Source organism: Xiphias gladius, chromosome 3, assembly GCF_016859285.1.
Source record: "Xiphias gladius isolate SHS-SW01 ecotype Sanya breed wild chromosome 3, ASM1685928v1, whole genome shotgun sequence".
NCBI lineage: Eukaryota > Metazoa > Chordata > Actinopteri > Istiophoriformes > Xiphiidae > Xiphias > Xiphias gladius.
Window position 1 is genome coordinate 24,065,576 of NC_053402.1, and position 22,717 is coordinate 24,088,292.

Sequence of the window (22,717 nt, forward strand, 5' to 3'; positions counted from 1 at the left end):
GCAGAGGAAAACAAACACCTGCCGCGCTCTCCGAGATTTGTCAACTTTCTGAAGCGACTCTGCGGATATTTGAACAGCCTCTGTCTTTACGCCTCATCACACAGAGGACTCCAAAGTTCTGAGCACAAACCAGCAGCAAGAACCCAAAAAAAAGACCAAAACAGATGCGTGTTTTCCTTCTTCCTTCCCCTGTGACTCCAACTGCCACCTTTGCATCCTAATAAGACGGAGCCTTTACATTTGCTTTTAGTGAACCGCCCGACAGATCGCTGCTGATAACGGCCTCGGCACATTTCCCTAGGTTTGCATTCAGCTACTTACTCACTTATCCCCGTCTCCTCACGAGGGTCACGAGGCCGCTTTGACCTCCGGTGGAACAGCAGGTAATAAAACATGAAAAGCAGCACGCAGATAACCCCTGTAATCAAACATCTGAGCTGCCATGCTGGAATGCCCATGTTTGGCTAACCCTTTGCTCCTGGTAGCTTGGTAGCCCAAAGAGGGATGCTATAGGGACTTAGCAGGCATACTACCTTATAAGGTGCAGCTCATGTGTCCAGCCAAGCTTACCGTTTACACCAAAATGGTGACAGGTCACAAGGTGCATCCATGCGTGGCCGCCGGCACACAGGCAAAACAGAGCAGCTTTGAGAGCACAAATCCATACATACTGCTCTCTTTCAGATTTCTGCCATACTTGCTTGGGGTTGAATGTTTGAAGTGACTGCGAGTCACTGAGCAGAACACATTTCTGGCTGAAACACCATCCTGGAGCTTTGTCAGGCTTTTGCCAACACTTGAGTAGACTTTGGATCATGCAGCAGACTGTTACTTTCGAATTACACCGTTTAAATAGACATTTTCTCCTCCATTTGTTCATCTTTAGCAGCAAATATTAACACAATTTGCTGCCTTTAGTGTTTCATGTTTTGGTTTGAAGAATGACAGAAATGTGACTTTTAGCTACTAACAAGCCACTTTTTAGTTTTGCCTCAACGTGCATAGTCGTTATTTTGCAGCTCTAAATGACAATATTAGACTTTCGAATTAATCTAACAGCTCATTTCAGTAAAATTCCTTGCATAGAAGGGGTAAAATCCTCGACCTGTGTCCTGCATTAAAGCTGCTGAGTTTATTTTCAGCTGTTTGAAGTAAAGTGAAATATTCTTCACACTCACTGTGCAGAGCTTGAGTCCTCAGTGAAGGATGACAGCTGAACTCCAGGGAGATGAGAATGTCATGTCAGGTAGGCGAAGCGATGGTGGTGGTGATGATGTCGTCACTCCTCCTCCGCACTATTTAAACCGGCCCGCGACACCTGGGGGTGGAGCAGCGCGTGCGACCCGCCTGGCTTCCAAAATTGGCAGCAGGAGCTCGTGCGAGCGATCGGGAGGCTCGGTTCATCTTCCTTCAAGTTAAGAGCCGTGAGCTGCACACGGTTAGGCCATGTAGCGTGGCTTACTGTCCACTCAGTGGGTCTGATTACATCTGGCCGATAAGCTGATGAGTAGACCTACTTCTGAGTGGCGGAAAGCAACAAAGTAAATGTGCTCAAGACCTGTGCGTCAGTACAGCTTTGAGGTTGATGTACTTGAGTATTTCCATTTTCTGCTACTTCTGCTTTCCTGCATTTCAAAGGGAACATCTTGTAGTTTTTACTCCGTTACATTAACTTGACAGCTGTAACTGGTAACATTGAGATTACAGCTACAAAATATTTGTAAAGCCTTAATGTTGATGCATTGGTAATAATGAATGATGAAAAGTAACTAATTACATTTACTTAAGTACCGTACTCAAGTGAATCTTTTAGGTCCTTGAGTTTATCAATTTTCTGTTACTTCGTGCTACTCTACTACATTACAGAGGGAAATATTTGTACTTTTTTACTCCACAACACTTAGCTGACAACTAAAGTTACTGGTTAGATTCCAGATTAAGATATTAAGATACACACCAAGGTTTTATCTTAAAAAAGCCAATAAATGTGGTTTTTTTTATACATAACACAAAAAGATATTACAGGAGAATAGACCTTAATTTAGTCCTAACCCTCCCTTTAATGCTGACAGAATTGTAGTTTTTTTTTTTCCTTTTTTTTGGAAATGTGCTTTGTTTGAGTTGTGAACTCTTTAAAGTTAAACCTCTCTTGGCCCTTTGAAAGGATCTTATTCTACTCAGTCTTTAGGCCTGAGAGATAAGCGTTCATCATGTAAATTATAAAACCTGTAGATAGGCTTCCTGAAACTCGCGTATGTACCGAGGACACATTCAAACGCTACTCTGTCCTGTCGGTAGATCCGCAGTTTTCCTAGTTTCCCCCAGTTCACCCCAACGCTCAGTGAAGTGTGGACCTGCATTTATTTTGAAAGGTTTACGCGGAGAGCGCAGATCTTGTTCCTGCTGGGCTGCCGTAGTAGTGTCGTCCCGTTTCCTTGGTGACCGCGGCCAAACAACATAACTAGCTCCTAATTTACCGTTGTCCTAATTTCCCTGTCGACAGTTTTCTGTCCTGAAAGCGACATGTCTGCCCGTCCCGAGCCTCCGGAGCAGGAGGACTTCGATCCATCCCTCACCGTGTTTGACGGCTCTTCCCCGGAGGATGTGTCCCATGCCAGGCAGCTGTGGGGCTCCCTGTCCCTGCTGCCGCCGCTGGAGTCGCGGCTGGTGCCGGCGGATATCCGACAGAGGCTGCCGGTGTCCCGGCCGCAGCGCCGCAGCCCCGCGGCCGCCGGTCCCGCGCCCTCCGCCCCGGAGCCGCCGAGCGTCGCCGCTCTCCGGCAGAGACAGGAGGAGAGACGGCGGTACGTGGCCATGGCCGACCAGAGGAGGGAGATCCTGGCTCTGTTGCGGAGGCAGAGAGAGCAGCGGATCCAGAAGGAGCTGCTGTCCGTGGCCTGTAAACCGAAGGTGAAGCTCGGCGGAGAGAAAGTGCTGAAGCCGGCTCCGGACTCTGAGATGGACGAGGAGCTGGTCAAACAGCTGCAGTAGGACAAGGACTGTGATTAAGTCTCGTCCTTATCTTAAATGGCTTCACACACTCTGGGGGCTTGCTGAGCAAACGCCTCAGAAAGAAAGAGCAGTTCATAGCTGCTGGATGCTTTATTGACCTGTTTTCATCTTCAACATGTGATGGACATTAAGTTTGACCCATATTGTTTCCAAAAGGGAGACACTCTCTGTGGAGTGTCACCAAAAAATGCCTGCAAAGCTGTAATGTGGCCTGGAGGCAACACACTGTAGAGCTAGTCACAGTGCCAACAGCCACACCACTTGGTCTTTAGAGTGTGCTGTTTGATGATGGGAAGGGGATGAAGGAGACTCCGTCTTGATTGCATGTAAAGGGTTATTACAAAGAGGTACAGCGTCAGATCAAGCACCTGCAGGTCTGCTCGTGAGAGGGTGTGGAGCCGATGAACCGCTCCGAAAACCAGCCTTGGCCGCCAAGGCCGTTGTTTTCCTAAGAAATGTCACTAACGCACGGTTTCAATCACAAAGCATTAACTCCCTTTTCAGACTCGGAGGCCTCCTCTGAGGTCCCCCCCCCTCGACCTAGGGCCTCTATGAGAACACATGAATTTATCTCTGCATATTTAACCATACAGCTCATGTTGACTGGTTCTGCTGTTAACGTAAAAATCACAAGTACGACGTAATGATGATGGTTACATCGGCCTCAGTTACACTGGAATAGAGTGTTACCTACTAACGACCTTGCTGCAAGCCACGTCTTTGAATTTTAAATTACGGATGTCAACCTGAGTTTTTCAGTGATATCACAAACTCCGATTGTTTCTCGTGTGTCACTGGTGTCACCAGTGAGACCGAGACGCATGTAGTACGTTACTGCAGGTCCCGAAGAGTCGCAACACGGCAGTGTGCTTCAAACAGCATTACATAATGTGAAGCGAAGGTTGTGCGGGTATTCAAATTCCAAATGTCCAGCGGAGAAGGCCCAACCATAATAGGATAAGAGGAGGCCCGCTGACTGTTGACTTGGTCTAATTTGGTTGAAGTTTTCGAAGCACACAGAAGCCTGTCGAATGTAAACGCTCTTTAACCTCTCGAACCCTGATTATCGGCGTAATTCGTCCTTAAGTGGCTTTAAAGTGGTCCTCCACCTCAAATCTGCCCCTCGCGATCAGCAATCTCCTTCTGTGCTGGCTGTGATAACTTCATAGTTTCCTCACTGATGACCAACAGCATGGGATTAACTTCAGCTTTAAGTGAGGTTCTAACGGGAGCAGCAGTATGTTTGGCTACTGTGAATTCTGACGAAAAGTAGGACAGTTTAGAGCATCCTGGACGCTCGGATGGAGAGAAGAAAAAAAAAATCGCTCGGCATTCTGGAGAGAACTGTTTTGCAGCCACCTTTCCAGCGACGTTTGTAGTCTGCATGAGAAAGGAGCGGCGGCCCAGTGTCTTAAATTGCTCCTTCAGCATCTGTTCATCTATATGTCCGAGAGCTCTTCAGCAGCACCCGGCGTGACACTCGTTGTTTTTATTTCATTAAAGAATAAGTCTGGTGGTATTTTTTCTTCCTGTCAACAAATTCAATGGAAAAACCCAAACCAGCAATGAATGTCTCCCACTAACAAGTATTGTGTTTATCAAAGCCTGATATATTTTAGTCCCCTGAGCCATAAAGGCTCCGTTGTTGTCCAAAAACAACAAACAAGACTCTACAGAGTCGACAGCCATGCTAGCGCCTGTGTGAGGCTTTACTTAGGCACAGTGGTGCTTTGAGCTACATGCTAACGTCGGTATGCTAACATGCGCAGAATGATGTTTAGCAGGTATAATATTTACCATGTTAGCATGCTAACGTTTGCTCATTAGCAATAAACACAAAGTGCAGCTGAGGCTTGTGGGAACGTCATTAGTTTCGTAGCATGGACAGATTACGTTGCTGCAACCTCTGGGCACAGGTAAAAGGCCCCCCACCCTGCCCCCCACCCAGCCTATACGTAGGACCCCCACACTGAAAATCTCTGCAAGATGATTTTTCATCTCTTTGTTGTCATTTTTGTCTCTCTTTGGTTGTTTTGTGTCCCTACTGTAGTCACAAGAAATCACTGTGGTAAGAAGTCACTCACCACATACTGTGGGGAACATGAATGTCTGTACAAAATATGACAATCCATCCAAACATTGTTGATATATTTCAGTCAGACCACAAATGTCCACCTGCTAGTGGTCCTTAAGTCACTGGTTCACCAACGTCAGTGTGGTCAATCCTCTGTGGAACATAAACTTCTGTACGGAAATCCATCCAGAGGCTTTTGAGATATTTCATTCTGGACCAAAGTGATGGGCCAACCGGCTGACATCCCCACTCACAGTATGGGCCACACCATTGCACATGAACACACACACACACACACACACTGTAGTTTATTTTGACTCAGTCCCACACACAAATGTCAAACCACACACCCCCAACTGGGTTTCAGTTTCGCTGAAGCACTCTTTAATCATTTGGGGGTTGAGATCAGGTCTTAATATTTATTTCTCATATCATTCCTGAGATCCAGATGCGCTTGTGACCAATAAACACGGTGGCCCAGTATACACGCAGCACTGGTCCGGTGTTTAACGTGCCCAGTTTGTGTGGAGGTTGGTGTAATGATGAGAATGTGCCTTAAGATGTCAGTAGAAGTTCATTTATGGACTTATCTTGATATAAAGCAACCTCTCTCTCTCTCTCTTTTTGGGTGTGTGTTTGTGTGCTTGGAGGTGCTACTACTAGAAGATGAGAAAACTGAACATAAGTTGTTTACCTTCCCCCAAAACTGGTGTCTGTCTGCCTGTGCTCCTGAGTTAAACCCCGTCTGTCTTCACCCGGGTAATTCACCGTCAAATCCAGAAAACGGGGCTGTGTTTCTGTCTGATGTCTCGGCCCAGCAGTCTCTTTTCTCAGGGGTGGAAACAGATCGCTTTAATATCTGCACGCCAGCTGTTGCTTGCTCAGTTTGCTGCACTTCATCGCTGCTCATATGAGAGACGGAGCTCTGAGGGCGAATTGTGGGTCAGTGGGAACTGATGTTCCTGATATTTAACTGACATTTCAAACAGAGCCTCAGGAGGCCTTGCAGCCTGATACAGTAATGATCTGATGAATGTTCAGCGGCGCAACGTTGGCAACATCTTGCCTAAAGTCCAGCGGTATCCCTTCTTCTCTGTCGACCTTCCTGTTGAAAGGGGGCGCTAGCTTTAGGAAATACATCGAGGTTTTATAAAGTCTTTAATCTCGTGAACAGTATTTTCAGATGAGTCAAGTGTTGAGCTCCACGTTTTTGGTAAATATTGTCTGATGTTTTTCATTGATGATGTTTTCCATTCTTCTTTGCTTGTTGTGAATTCACACTGGCATATATGAGGGGTGAATAAAAATTTAACAAATTTAATTTTGATTTAGTAAATAACCTCACTCTATAAAATATCAATCGTTAACCTTTACCCTGGAATATTAATCATTTAAAGGATGATTTAAAGGCTGGTGTTATTGTTCTTGTCAACAAATCCCATGAAAAGCCCAAATCAAACTCTGTGTCAGTTCGTCTCTCAACACTTTCCGACTTCCCTCCTCTGTCTGCGGCTCTCAGCTCCAAACCCATTGGTTCCTACCGAAGACGTGAATCTTCAGTATATCACAAATAGTTATATAGTTTCATTTATGAAACAGCTGGTCACTGTTGTTCTTAATCAGACAAGCGGCAGGAAGTAGCACATTTGTTGGGGACTATTTTCAGTGGTGGATTAATCCACATTTACTGCTGTAGTGAGTATCTGGGTCAGCGGGATGGTGTTGGTGAGGTTGAGTCAAAATAAACCAAAAGGGTGTGTGTTCATGATAATGACGGATCGTGTCACCCAGTCCTGTGGCTTATCAGGAGTAACCAGGACATGAATTCTGGACAGACAGGAGTTTTAAAAGCAGCAGGGGTGGCAGCCGAGGTTTCCGAGGTGAGCATCTGAACACCAGATAGAGAGGGTGTAAATGAAAACGTGGGTTTTTAGCTATGATAGCAGTACGGCTCGCAGGATGGCACCACTTCGGTCCAGACCGAAATATCTGAAAGTCTATCTGATGGATCGCCGTGAAAATGAGACATTCATGGTCCCCAGAGGATGAAACCAGCTAACTTTGACGATCCTCTGACCTTTCTGCTCGTGCCACCATGAGGTTCACGTTTGTGTTTTTCAAGGGTCTGTGTGATACAGTTGCCTGATCCTGGTGCAACTTGAAAGTCAGCAGTACAACAAAGTTGCATGTATTGTATAGTTTCACTGAGCCTGGCCCCGTGTCTGTAACAGCTGGCCCTGCTAAGCTATCTCCTGGAAATTGGACATTTCATTCAGTTGAATTCAATTTTTATTCATGTAGCGCCAAATCATAACGGAGGTTATCTCAGCGCACTTTTCATAGAGAGCAGGTCTGGACCGTACTCTTTCTGACCTCTGTCAGAACAAATCCAGCTTTTAGTTACAGTACTTCACCTCTACCTGACATTGTTTTCCCCAGACGGTCACTACGTTAGGTCACCGAGAGGATTTCCTACCATCCAGTGAATTTCTGTTTTCAACAATCTTACAGTAACAGTTTTTACTGAGCAATGTCCAAGCATGACTGTCTCACGTGACGGTCCTGGATCAGGGCTACGCAGAAGCAAAATTTGTATAAAATAAACTAATTTCTCCCTCATTGAGCACTGGACCATGAAATGAATGAATGCATTTCTCAGCGCCTCCACGTGGCCTATGGAGCTGTGAGTGAGTGGGCGAATGCTATGCAAATTAGCTGGTTTTAACAAAAGATGTGGTAGCGACATCAGAAGGAGAGGTTCGTCAAATCAAGCCACTTTTAATCACCTCACTCTTGACTTCAGCATGAATTAAGATGTAGCAGGGAGTTTATCAGTATAGTTATACTTTAATCATCTGTTTTTCTCATCTTCACTGCGCAGGGACATGCTGAGAATAAGAAAGACTGGGCAAAACCTGTTGATCACAAACACTTAATTCCCAAACCATCACCACAACAATGGAGCTTTAATTAAAATGGATGGCTGGAGCTGGTGTGTGTGTGTGTGTGTGTGTGTGTGTGTGTGTCTCACAGTGGGGCAGCTTCTCTGCCAGCTGATGCTTACAGCAAAAAAAAAAAAAACCCTTTACTCTTATTTATTTTTGTTTTTTATTAAATAAACTTTGGCATATAGTCATGTGTTTCACATAGAAACAAGTAGACACAGACGCACGCACACACACACACACACACACACACACACAGAAACACACCCCTCAGATATTCAGACAGCTGGGTTTGTTTTATCAAAGACCATCAGGCAGTCAGAACAAACGCACACACACAGGTTTGTACTTTTATAACTGTGAGGATCCTGATTTACATAAAGCATTAACTTTCCCCGTGTTCTGAGGAAATGAGGACCCGACAAAATGTCATCCCTTTCCAAACATGTCCTCGCTCTCATGGCCTGAAGCTCATATGGGTCCTAACAAAGGTGGAAGGACAAGAACAATATGGCTGTGAGGGGAGTGTGTGTTTTTCGTTCACGTCACAGACAGAAGACTCTGACTTCCATTTCTCTCCATCTACGCACAGATGAGGAAAATACGTTAGATGCATCTACGGACGCCAGCGCTTCTTCAGTAACTGAGTAACATTAAAATTTTAAATTCCAGTGGATGTTTAAGCCTGAAAACTACATGTAACACAAACCCCTGGCGCTTCACTGGAGAACAGGACGTGTGCACTAACTATCTAGCCTACTTCTGTCTTCAAAAAAAAAAAAAAATCCAGACATTTGGATTTCAAGTAGCTCAGGAGTTTTGGTCCCAACCGGAAGAGTAGCTGTATTTTATTTATTTATTTATTTTTATATCAACACTAAATCAAATGTGTGTGTGATATGAAAGGGCCTCGCTCACAGGGACAAAACCCACAGAGAATTATAAGCAACTCTGCAGCTCTGCTGAGCTTGTTCAGCCGCTTTGAACACATTCACTGTACGGTTCAGTCTCAGCAGCTCCGTGAACGACGGGCTCATTGTCATCAACACAAACATGAGGCGACCGCTTGCTACCGAGTCAGGCATAAAAATTTATTTAGTGTATAAAACTATATAGAGCCGTTTTATTGAATCCATTAACCTCCATCCAACCACCCAACTGGAAAAGCCAACAATTAGCTGCTGGACCCACAGCAAGTCATAGCAAGTCCATGGCTTGGGGGGGGTCACTCAGTTTTGAGTTTTGAGTGAGCTGTGTTCTAAGGATGCACCCATAAAATTATTATTTTTTTATATTTATATTTATATTTTATTATATTATTTTTGCTTTTTTGTTGTTGTTGTTGCTTTATGTGATAGACAGTAGACGGGGGGAAAGAGAGGGGATGACATGCGGCAAACGGCCCCAGGCTGGATTTGAAATATTCACTTTTACTTAAATTATACAGCTATCGTGTTTCTCTCAGTAAACCAACTCAGATACCTCAACTTAGGGTTTGCCTCAACCTGAACTGTGTTAAGCAATGGACTCTTTAACATAACTTTTTAACATAAAAGAGGAACTGAGAAAGGACAGAAAACAGGACAGTCTGAATCTCTTGCCACTGTTTTTCTTTGGATACAGACTTTTTGCATTTGTTGTAGATATTAAACCACCAGCACCCCCCCCCTTTTTTTTTTTTTGACCTACCATGCTTGTCTCTCTAAATAATACAACACTTGGAGCATCAAAGAGCCGCTCCCTGATGCAACTTCACAGTAATAGTCCAGTTAAGCAGCCAACCAGACTCTCAGAGCTCTGTAGGGTACAGACTGTTGGGCTAATAGACCTTGTGGGGCAACCTCTGGCTGGTGTTGGGATTGTCTATAGGATCAACGGAAAAGCCGACGGGGTCGTGAGGCAGATGTTTGCTCGATGTATTTTTAATAGAAATACTTGTATAGTGGATCCGCATACTGGATCAGCAGTAAAAAGCCGTTTAATATAAACACACGCCTGCAAACACCAGTACACTGAAGTGCTTTAGCTGCTCAGGCGGAGGAGAGCACTGAGGATATTTATGGATCTGTCTCCGGCGTCTGTGACAACCTGTTGTGTAATACAAGAACAAAGACGCGTGAAACAAAAAAAAACGCTCAATGTCAATAAACCGGGGAGGGACACAAATCACAGCGACACGCAGGCTTTCCGAAGCACGTCCCTGAGCTTGCGTTTAAAGGGAGGTGATATACAGCTGTCTGCTCTCCAATAAAAGCTACATACCCAGCAGGAGGTTTTAAAGTTGATAAGTACCAGGACCAGTCTTGTAAAAAGTCCCACTTTTAATGAATAAGCTCCGTGGCTCTTCTCTGACTTTGAGCCGTCCTCTGGGATTCACCGGAGTCGTCTCAAAGCTGTCCTAAACTGCTCCCCGGCTCTTCTCTCTCGGGGACCTTTGATCGAGCAGCCTCGCTGAACCTGCGACAGATCAGGCAGTGGAGCATTTTACTGGTAATAGAGAGACGTCTTTGATATTTTTTTTCTTGATCTTGTTTCTTGGTTCTCACCAGTAGGACAGGCTTTGACAACACACACTTCTGCCTGGTCCGTCTGAACAAATCATTTAGCTCATCGCTAACACAAGAGCTAAAGGTTTAACAAGGCATTTCCATGGAGTTCCCTCAGCTCAAGCTCGATTGAATTAACCTATAACTTTAACCAACTGCCCAAACAAAACCTTAAAGTGTCTACGACTGATAGTTTTTACACTAACGACGTATCATATCACAATATGAAAGACTTCTCTGGTAGTTGTGCTATCACATGCATCTGCAGCTCCCCTCGGCTTTACAGTGAGTTTCAGCTCATTGTTTAATCTGTCCGGACCAGACTTTTCTCTCACCGTTCTCATAGCCTCATTTTCGGCCGCAGCAGGCAGATGTTGTCAGAGAAACAGCTGTAAAAAGCCACTGTCTGCTGCCTGCTCAGCAGCAAACAGCCGACAGACACAGTCAGAGACCAGCTGGTGAACATAGCGGAGCATTTAGAAAGTTTTTTGATTTGTCCAGCAACTACGAAGTATTTCACTTTGTCTAAGACAATGTTGGGCGCAGATAGAAGAAGCGTGGACTCTTTCTAAAATAGAATCCCAAAGACTGATCTGAAGAGCTAGTACTGAATCCTGTTTCCCAAACCACTCTTCAAGGCATAAGACTGAGATTTTGCTTTTGTGATTAACAAGATCAATATTTATAGTAGACATTGTGCCTTGAAAAGATGAAGGGCGCTCTAAATCGCAGGGATTGCTTGGAGGTAAAGTGGGCAATTGAGGATATTTTGCGCACAAAAACGCAAATTTGTGAGTAAGGAAAGAAATTGTTTTGAGAGAATTTTAAAAATGATCACGGAGATCATGAAATGGAGAAAACATGACATTGGAATAGAGATCAGCAAATGACCTGATGCCCATGTTACGTCAGTCTACAAAGGTTTTGTCCAATAAAGAGCGTTTCAATAAATGGTTTGAATGAATTGGAGATTTTACAGAGAAAAGAGTCCAGTAAGAGTGATGTCTTATCTGTATCCACATTTCGGTAGTTGAGAGTTAATACGTTTAATGATAATACTCATTGCTGTATTTCGTTTTACATGTATGTTGTCTTTCACTATTGCCGCTCTCATCACTGCATTTTCCTTGGAAAAACCCTCCCATCCTGACCGTTTCACTCAGCTGACGTGGATGCTCCGTCATCCATGTTGTTAGCTTGTGAGTTGCTGTGAAAGTTGAGATGAAATCGAACAACAACAACAACAGCAACTGTTTCAGTGATCCTTCAGTTTGAATCATCCAGCTCCACCGACCAAATTTATAAAATGTCACTGTTAATGAGGACGGTTATGCATCGATCGCCGTCTGCAAAGAAAGGAGAATAGGTGAATCTGGGGTGGAGGATGGGCAGTTGAGTTCATGAGAATCAGGGCTATTGATCGCTGGGATGTCTCATTGGAAATGAATTGAATGATTACAAATGCCTGCTTGTTTCTCATGCAAACAGATGACCTGTTTCCCCGTATTCTAGGTGCCCTGCGTTCAATTTATTTGTATTAGTAATGCCAGGTTAACTGCGCTCAACCCCCAGCGTTATACAACCACCCCCAGTGCGGTGTACAAAAGCTCTTGTTTAATACCGTGTTATCATCAATAGAGAAGGTCATACTGCACAGTGAGCCTGTTTGTGCTGACTGAAAAATGCTCGTCCACCTTGAGATGAAGCATTGCTCTCATCAAGCTCCATTAGGCCCAGGAGCAGCACAAAAAGATACATCTAATATATTCTCCAAGGACTGAGACTGTGCTGTACCTCATTTAGTGCCAAACAAGAGGTTCATGTCATCATCTTGGGGCTGTGCGAATACATCATGTATCAACTAGGAAGGCACTGTATGAAGTCAAATTAATGTTTTAATTACTCACGTCATCCAATATGCAAATGTTGTTTAATTATTTAAAGCTGCACTAATTAATAATTTGATTTTAGCAATGGCTCAGGTGACTGTTTTTAAAGTGAGAGGGGGTTTGCTTGAAGTGACGAACCCACAGAAAAATATCTCCCCTCAGCTTTTTAGTGTCTTTCAGTGCAGTGTTTCGGTTTAATGGCCCACAGTTACACTGCTTTGGCTTCACTCTCAACAGCTCTCATCTCATAAGAAATTGTTCTAGGAGCATCAGGCAGCAGTTTGCATCAAACTGTCTCTGATAAGCCAACCGTAAACTACCTGATCAGCAAGCAGACAGCAGGCAGGCACAGTGTAGGGAACGCAGCAGGCAGGTGCAGGTGCAGTGAAATGAGTTTGATAGAAATAATGACAACCGAGGCTCAGAGGTGAACAGGCAGGAACAGGAAACGGGTAACAGGTAACAGATAGGTGGCGAGAACAAGCAGTACAGCACGAGAGACACGCAAAAATCAGGCAGAGAGCAGTTGCTCACCGGCAGGTTGAAGCACTGATGAGAACTGATGATGAAACTGGGAACAGGAGTGTTAATGGGCGGGGAAGGACGGGTGAGAGTGGGATTGGAGGAAAGTCCGCGGGCATCTGGTGGCGGGATGGCGAAATGACAGGTCTTAGACAGAATGGCCAAAATAAACAGGCCCCAGACAGGAATCCTGACGCACAGTTAGAGACCAGCCAGTGACGACGGTTGAGAATCTAGTGGCTAAAGAGCCAGATGTTTCCCTTAGGAGTTGGTAGAGACTAAAACAGAGCTAAAAGAGAGGGAATATTGACTTTGATTCAACATACGGACCCAAACACCAATACATGTAGAACTGAGGCTCAATTTTTATAACTAATGAAAGTCATCACTGTATTTGAGTTTGTGTGCCACTAGGTTGGATTTGGTAGAAAGTCTTGGCTGGATCGTGTTATGATTTCAATCTGCAACCTAACCTTTGAAACTCAGGCTGGGCTTGATTGTGCACTTTAAGAGCATCTCCAGATATCAGTGCTTCAGTTCATCGCTTCATTTGTCTTGTTTTGAAAACATGAACTTCATAAAGCGGGTGATCTGGGCCAATAATCAGTGAGCGTAATGTGTCTGTGACGCAACCAACAGCCAGTTTGTAATTTGAGATTCATCATTTACTGTGATGTCTCGTTGGCAGATGACGTTTCCCTCGGTATCACCCTGTGTCTGCACTGCGTGCAGCTCTGTGTGTTGTAATGGAGAAGGTGGAGGCTTTCTGCGTGTGTCCTTAGTTATAAATCGTCCATCTCCATTTGCCATGTCCAGCGACGCGGCGAACTGCTCAGCTAATCTTCCCACTCTGCATCTCTGCCGACCATTACGGCTCACAGGGCCCATTCGTCACGTCTGTCTGTGGAGATATTATGGATCAAAAGGGAGTCTAGTTGACTGATCTGTAAGCGTTGGGCAGGGAAAGGGAATCCATAACTGCAGGTCAGCATGAAGCACGGTTCCCTTCTTGAGAGTTCTCTACAGATCAGAAAAGTTTGGGTCGAGTGCGCTAATTTGATTTCATGCACTTAAATTAGTCATTTGTGCCCTCGTATTATTAAACTTGTTCCCTGAAATTAAACAATCTCTTCCATAAAATCTGTTTGAAGAGGTGTCATAGGTAACTCTGTGAAGCACTCTGTGTCTAACAGCAAAATCCAAAGTGGATCCAAATATATGTGTCAGCTGTGATATTCTAGTACAATTTAAAATTCTGGGGATGTTTTTTTGTGTCGTGGCAGCGTGCCACTTTTTTCCACCTCTGAACTGATCTGATCTTTTTAGGCTGAGCAGCCAACTGGAACGCACACGTTTCCCTTGCTCGCGTATCCACAAGTCCACAATCAAAACAAAGCTGTATACAACATGTTCAAACTGACCTACTCACCGTGGAGGAAGAACTTTGCGGATAAATCCTTGCGCTGCCTGAGAAACTCAGATCGAGGTTAAAAAAGCTCACAGTCTTTGTGGCGGTTTTGGCTTGTCAATCAATGTGCAAGATGGCTGTTAAGCCTTAGACACAGCAAGTCTGGAACAATCTAAGAAAAAGCTGAAAGTATGTAAGTAACGCAAACTATTTAGATCATTAGTTGAAAGTAACAATAACACAATGTAAATATTAAATATAATCTATTGAGTATTGTATCAAGTAAATTATTTTTTGTTGTATAAAAACTGTGAAATTTTAATTTTGCATGTTCTTTGACCAAGAACGTATGTGATTGTATCGTATAGTTTATTTTCACGTTCGGCGCGAAATTCTGTTTCACGTGTGAGTTCACATTTGAAACCGGTTTGAAAATCACGTTCCCTTTACCTGTGGATTTACCATATGTGAAAGGTCGTTCCACATATGGTAAATTCATCGTGTGGTGTGTATCATGTATAAATGACATATTTTAAAAACATGTTATTTGAAGCGGTGAGTGTTAGTTCCAATCTGGAGGACATGGGGTGCATCACAAGGATATGATAAGAGTGATTTGCAGTTGTCTATACATGATGTGATTAATGACGCTGGAGTAAGTGAATTGAATCCAGAATTAAAAAAAGACAGGAAACAGGGTGTGTAATACATAGATAAATATATGTAAGTAAATACATTCAAACAGAATAGATTTTTCTAGTTGTCGCCAGCATGTTTACATCAGTGTACAGAGGATTCCTGACCCACCACAAACCAGCAGTTTACAGCCAGGCAGCATGAGGATTTGGAACTTGTGTTTGGATTACGTCGACCCCAAAACCTCCCTATTACTACTGCAACTCCCAGCAAATTTAATCCCTGCTGTTTGCAATCCACGCCTTATATAACTGAGCATCCTCGGGCTGAGTATGGTACACTGGAAGCATCCAGGAGAAACTGCAGTGCCCTCCCCAGCAGTTGCTTCTCTGTCCGTCCTTACATGTCTGATTCAGGGCAAATGTCAATACCTGATCCCAAACATCAGAAAAACCTCATCTACATCGGTGAATAATTATTTCAGCACATGAAATAAGTACGACGTTTGTTGAAGCCGAAGTTGTTAAACGTACTTCACATTTTTCACTTAATGAATACACATCGAACTGTAGGTTGTGACACGTCGAATCTACTGAGCAACCTCATTAGAGCTGCTCTAATCAATATTTTTCTATTAGCAGTGAATCAAATGACTACGTGTAATGTGAAAGGCGTCACTCATACTGACTCTGCAGTTCCCCCTCAGTTCCAACGAGCTCCTTAGCCTCCTTCGGTTGTACAGCCCCCAAAGCTACTGTAGCCACTCACTCTCACGGCTCTCATCAATGTCATTTCCTCGTCAGCTTCAGCTTTGACGAATGTTTACGGCTCGCGTACCCTGCCCCCAACTGGCAAACGAGCAAAAAAATAACTGCAGGTTTAACTACTACTGATTTTCTGCACATCAATGAGCCCATCACGAGCCAGTTTGGTGTTTCTAAGGTCAAAAGACATTGATACGAGTTAAACTTTTTTTAAGCATCAAGGTTACATATAACTGTTGAGTCAGCACCACAAAAAATGAACGTTTGCCAAAAATGGCCCGGTTTTTACCCTGATAATCGCACTGAATTGACGTTTTATTCGACCTCGTTCATTCATCTTGACAGCATGGTCATGGCGGATTGGTTACTCTGTTTTGGTTTTGCCCTAATCAATCAGAAGTGGATGATGAACACGTCCCGCCAAAATCGTTTTAGGTCGACACACGAAAATGTGCAAAGCTTTAAAACTTTTGGCAACAACCCGTACTTCTGGGTCCGTTTCATTCAAGCTTGATTGTTGCCATTTTTCTATCGTTATTTTTCGTGAACGTGGTTGAGTAGCTGGATTGCTGCGTAGGAAGATGACAGCCCCGTTCTTAGTCCCGCCTACAAAAGTCTGACTGATCGTTGGTGTCTCCAGACAGCAGAAGCAGCCATCACTGAGCACAACACTGAACCTACCCGGTATTTAAATCAGTGGACAAAATGGAGACGTGGGCGGCGATTCGGAGGTTTGGAATCCGGCGACACAGATTTAACATTGACATCTAGATAGTGATTTGAGCTGGATATTTCCCAAATCAATAGGTGCACAAAATCCATTTTAATTTAGGCCAGTGATTAAACATCTTCTGCACCAGGGACCAAGAAGAGACAAACCCAAATATTATGTTTTTAAAATTCAAAATGCATGGATACAACACTCTGCCGTCTTTTCCACTGTGACCCCTCAGAATCAGCTGCTAACACACTCAATTTCAGCACTTTTTTTTTTTTCCTTTTTTTTTTTTTTTTTGAAATCTGGAGCCCTCAGCTAGGATTAGGATTTATCTCCTCGGTACGTCCCAATGAGTCTCACATACAGTATATTTATGCTGTTAATTTCCACCGAGGTCAAAGGTGAACGGCTCCCTGCAGCAGCAGGAGGTTCACTGACTCTCCAAGGACACTGTGCCTGTGGAGCACATTATCTTTCCGAGAGGAATAACCTTCGACCTCTGCTTGATGAGACTGTCTGTCATGTGTTTCCACACACTTTGCAGCCTGTCAGTTAAAAAATTATAATCCACAGCACTGCCAGCACACAGAACCATCGGAATGGGGACACTTTCCATGAAATATTTGTTAATGATAAGAATGAAGTTTGGTACAAGAGTGAAAGCCTTCATAATTTGCTTTGTGTTCTCACGACGTATTTCATAGTTGCGTGGTGTCAATATTTTACCGAAGCCCTTCCACAACAGTCAAACAGCTGTGTGCGAATAGACTGCTTTCTAACATGCTATTTAAGATGCCAGTATGCCTCTGCAGAACTGCCGGATGTTGGATGGTTAAATAACTTTAAAAAACTCCTCCCCCCCGGCACCTTTTCCAGATTTGATTAGAGGGGGCTTTGTCTTGGCTTTTAAAATGCCACTTTCATACCCAGGTCACACTGTGACTGTTCAGTTGTGTGGCGGGGGGACAGGGTAAGCACAACACAACTATTTGTGGCACTTTTAGTGTGAACAACCAAGTGAAACATTACAAATGTCTTCCAGAGGAGCCTGAAAAATGTGTGATTATTGTGTCTCCCCCTCCATATGACAACTGACTACTCACGCCACATTTGAATGTGGCCATGTGTTGCAGCCATGATCACTTTTGACTTCCGTGTGTGGTCACACAACACGTTGTAGAGATTAAAGCATTATAACCCCTTAACCCAAACTGTGGAATAAAGGCAGACTGTCTGTACTGTGATGCCTTTTGATTGACAGACCTGCACCACTTGTGAGTTTTGTTCAAACGTTCTAAGTATGAGAAAAATTTGTGAATGTGACATGTTGTCTTAAAACACTGAAACCTTTAAGATACAATCTGTTGGTACGAGGGATTCTTGCATGAGGCATGATTTGTGTTTTAAAATGGTCTCGACTGCAAATTTAACACTAAACTTAAACTTGACTGAAGTAACTAAATGTTAATAAGACCTGTCTGCTAGCCGCTGGCACTGAGGCTTGTTAGCATTTTTGGTATGAAGAAAAAAAAAATCATACAGCTGTTTTAGAAATGGCTATCAGGAAGTATTCACAACTACAGTGTACTCATAAAATCAGATGAAAAAAGGCAACCACAGGAACCAAAATTCATCTTTGCTTTTTCTCTTATGAGGTGCATAGGCTTTTGCTCTTTTACCAAACTTGTTCTGAAGCTGGATGTAAATGTAAACAAACAATCACAAAGCTGCTGAGGACAGAAGAAGCCGGATGTGATTCGAACTTCTCATCAGTACATTTCAGTTTCACCAACAGGATCAACACAGCTGAAAAATGAACAGAACTCTCAACACTAGTTTTCACATTCAGCGTCATAAACAGGACATGGCCTGGGCATGACCTGTTAAAAAGTGCTATGTGTAGCATTTTCTGTTTATCAGCCTTAATGCAACACAAACGCTGTAACTTCCTGTCCCAAGGCAGACCATACTCCTTCCTTGTTCCCCCCTCCCCCATCCTGATATCAGTCTCTGTGAAACTTCTCTCTCTAAAAGCTGATCCATTTTTTTTTTTGCAAAAGACAAAAGTTACGAGATATTAAGGTTCAAAGATTAAGTATGTTTTGGAGTGTGTTTGCTCGGCCGATTGGTGTCTTCACCTGCAGAACTCTCCAGGGACTGATTTGACCTGCTAGCTTGTTCACTGCAGACTGACCACTAGTGTATGAGCTATTTTTAAAAAGTTCTCTGACGTCTGTGGGTTTGACAATGGTGTTTTATGATATTTTATAATGGGTTTGTGCCGATTACATGTGTATCACAGGTTCTGCTTTATCCAAGCTATGTATAGGTGAAACCATATAGAAACGCGCAGGTTGATTAGCAAGCTTTACTGCGTTTTTCCCTTTGCCGTAGAGAGTTTCAGAATTTTCTCAGGGACAGTTGTGTGATGCTCCTCTTTGCCGATGACCGTCTATACTTCTAATAGTGCAGATTGACAACCTAGCGAGGCTACTGAACACTAGCAAACCTGACTGGCCGTCTCCATCTGTCACATGACCTTTGCAGTACAGGTTTAACGGCACCTCAAGAGTCGTCTGCCTCCTTTGCTCAAATTTGTTTTTTTGTAGCTCCTTTAGCTCCTGACATAGATGTGAGAACACAAAATGTTACCTCAGAAACCCAGGGCTGATGTTACAGATGCCACATCACAGTTTTATGAGTTTTCCTGTTGAAACTCTGCAGGCTGTAGATTAGGCTACATGCAAGTAAAAAATAATGACGTGATCCGTCTTTGTTTCCCGCAGATTTTCCCAACAAATTTTATGACAGTAAAATGCAGTGTGGAGTCTGCTACATTTTCAGTTACCATTATCCTTTTTTTCTTCTGGCCAAAACAGCCGCTGTACAGCAAAAGTTTCAAAGGCTTTAATGTCTCAAAACTGAAATTATTTTTTGATGTTAAAATACTACACATAGCACTGTGAAATATGCTGGAGAACACCTGATTTCCATCCAAGTAGTCACAGATCTCAAAGTCTGTTTTGCACAGTTTATATTCATTTTCATTTCACATATAGAACATATCCATCTAATTTTATTTATTTGCTTCCTCCACGTCTCTTCTTCTCAGGTCAGTTAATCATCCTCTTCAAACAGAAAATAAGGGCTGCTGTGCTTTTGATTTTGGCGGGAAACCTGTGGCTGGGTCCAGGCCTAAAGGAGCAGTCCCCCTAAACATCTCATCACACCTCACCCCACATGACCCTACCATTCTTGCGGGTGACTCAGCACTGCTCCTCCCCCAGAGAGTCTGTGTTCTCCCCCGGGTCAAGTGAGGCTGATGCAGCTCTCATCTTGCCCCGTCCTGGACCAGAACCCGGACCTGGACCTGGTCCTGGACCTGGACCTGGGCCTCCAACAACAAGCCCGGCTCTGGCTCCGCTGTGGCCGGGGTAAACCTCCACGGTGCTGGAGATGGACTGGAGGGAGCGGTCTCGGAAGTAGTGGAAAGCCTCTTGGTCCAGGTAGTTCTGCTCTTCGCGCAGGCCCTGCTCGAACAGCTTCCTTTTGTGTCTGAACTCGATCACGGTCTTGGTGTAGGAGTTGAGGGTGGTGACGGAGGCGGCCATGCAGCAGGTGAAGGAACCCCAGGCCATGCTGCTTAGAGAGAGAGACACGGGTGGTGAGAAGGTGAGAATAGAGGGAAGAAACAGTGAATCTCTCTGCTCATGGTGTTAGATTTTAGCCATGCTAATGTCATGGTTGTAAGGAAGGTAATGTCGCTCTGGTGGTTGGTTCAAGACTTTGGTCCAGACTGCAGTATCTTGGCAACTACAGGACAGATTGCAGGGAAATTTCAGATAGATATTCATGTTCCCCAGAGAATTAATCCTAATATGAGCATTATGATGTTTGCATTCGGCTCAAAACACCACTGTACCTAAGCACAGAGCTGCTAACATGGCTGTAGACTTAAGGTGGCCGATTATCAAAAATCCGTATTTAATTATTTTGTGTTAAAACAGCCAAAAAAATCTAAAGCTCTGCTACAGGCTTTTAGAGGCTGCACTGCTAATGACACCCAAAGAATGAGTTATATCTTTTCTAGCTGAAATTGTCACTACAAATGTTTGTTTTGAGGCTGGTGCTACCGGATTTCGATATTTCTTGTGTACAACTATAATCTTGGGACTAATTGTGGTGCTAGATTAACAAATCATCCATTGGGGATTATGAATGTGTACTTTGTGATTGCTGGCAAATTTTATTGTCATATTTCTTTGATGTGACTGCACGACTGCTGATTATTTTAGCTAGCCCCCCAACAAAAAGTCATCTAACATGAGGTCAGCCTGAATGAATGTAGAGAAATGACAAAGCAATTCAGCCCATTATCAGGCTACCATAGTGTTGCTCAAGGGGACATTGATCCTGACGGTGCTGCTAGAAAAGAAGGGACTAAGGGTCATTCACTTATTAGAGTTCAACCTCTGGGGACCATTAATGTCCACACAAATGTTAATGGGAAGAATTAACTACTGGCCAGTGGTTGTTAGCGTGTTGGATGGTTGGAGGAAAGGATGATTAACACTACGTCCTCAGGCCCTATCACTAGCAGGACAGAAACACTTGGAGGAAGTCAAGAGGTGTGTCATAGGCTGGGAGGAGAAATTTCCTTTTTGTCTTTAACTGCTCACAGATAAATCTGAGGTGCCTCAGTGAATACTCTGAGCTCTTTAGCCTCACCCTCTGCTTCAGTTAATGTTAGCGGGAACATAACTGATGTGCTGCTAATTGAGAGACTGCCGAGGCTCTGGAGGGAATCTGTGCCAGGTTAGTTAATTAATAGGAAAGCCAACAGCCCCTCTGTGAAGAGCCAAACACTGGACGCCAAGAAATATGGCAAGAAAACCATGAAGACACACAAGAACAAAGTAGAGGAAAATGACTAAAGCAATTCATCATTATTTATCTTTAGAACAGGAATCCAAACTCTGGTATAATTCGATATCTCATAGTTTAATGTCAGTCACAGCGATCGATCGCTTTTCCCTTAATTTTCATAATTTAACCATTATTGTCTCACAGAGGAAGCTCAGGCCGCTTACAGTAAGAACCCCAAAACAGTATAAAATTGCAATAATAAATCCTAAAGTACCACTACGTAAAAAAAACAAAAACAAAAAACACCACAACATATATTAAATAGATAGACATCAGTTGATGAAGCTCAAATAACTATTGTTTCAAAAAGTGGCCAAGCTTCCTTTTCTGATGTGATGAGTATGATGCTGTGTGATTGATTACTTATTAAAATAGAAGTCGTCACTATGCCAGTGGTCGTCTCAGGCTGTAAACCGTAACGGGTTTTTCAACCCTTTACGGAACCAAACTGTGAGGAACGTAGAGCATGGAAAGAGTCCACGATGAATGATCAAATAAATAACTAACCCTTGTATGATGTGACAGTGCCATGGTGAAGGTTCGGCTAGGTTTAGGGAAAGATCGCGGTTTGGGTTAAAATAAGAACTTTGCTAAGGTTAGAGGGCCTTCATCGTCATGGTTACAATAATGACCACGTGGTTAAGGTTACAGAACGATCGCGGTCATGAAAATATTAATCATTAATCATTAAAATAAACAACAGCATGGGGGCGTTTGATCGGTTGATCAGATTCATCCTGCAGCAGGACAAAGAGCCCAAACACACAACCAGAGTCATAAAGAACTGTCTTCAGAGACTAGAAGAACAAGGAGTCCTGCAACAGATGGTCTGGCCCCCACAGAGCCCTGATCTCAGCATCATGGAGTCAGTCTGGGACCACATGAAGGGACAGAAGACCCCGAGACAGACTGAATCCCCTGTGGCAAGTTCTCCAAGATGCAAATTCTGGTCACAGCAGAGTGATGGGAAGTTTTAGCAGTACACGATTTATGTTAAACGGTCTGTGCTTGTGTGTTAAAACGGTTTGGTAATTATTTCTGAAAACATCCTCACTTTACTTTTACACTTTTTTAGTGTATTTCCCTTCTGAAGATCCTCTGGGCCAAAATTATATGGAAAATATATATATTAAAGGACAATTACGTTATTTTTCTACCTGGGTCTTATTCTCCTCTTCCGTTTGACCTTGTTCTTCCACATTTTCACATTTTCTCATGTGGCATTACTTCTGTAGCATGTACACGCTCAATCAGTAGTGACCCACTGCCTCACACAT

At 43.6% G+C, this 22,717-nt stretch overlaps 2 protein-coding genes across 2 annotated transcripts in view; one reads left to right on the top strand and one right to left on the bottom strand.

Moving 5' to 3' along the window:
• Nucleotides 1-2,523: 2,523 nt before the first annotated feature.
• On the top strand, nucleotides 2,524-3,007 carry hoatz (HOATZ cilia and flagella associated protein). Its single transcript, XM_040124135.1, has one exon. The coding sequence runs from the start codon at nucleotides 2,524-2,526 to the stop codon at nucleotides 2,989-2,991; it is 468 nt and encodes a 155-aa protein (XP_039980069.1). The 3' UTR covers nucleotides 2,992-3,007.
• Nucleotides 3,008-19,780: 16,773 nt separating this feature from the next.
• gsg1l (gsg1-like) overlaps nucleotides 19,781-22,717 on the bottom strand; it is a 29,996-nt gene continuing 27,059 nt past the window's right edge. Inside the window, exon 5 of the mRNA XM_040123657.1 lies at nucleotides 19,781-20,153. Coding sequence (XP_039979591.1) covers nucleotides 19,781-20,153 — 373 coding nt within the window. The remainder of the gene's footprint in view (nucleotides 20,154-22,717) is intronic.

Coding starts and splice junctions, on each gene's coding strand:
- hoatz (XM_040124135.1), top strand. CDS start 2,524: ATGTCTGCCCGTCCCGAGCCTCCGGAGCAGGAGGACTTCGATCCATCC.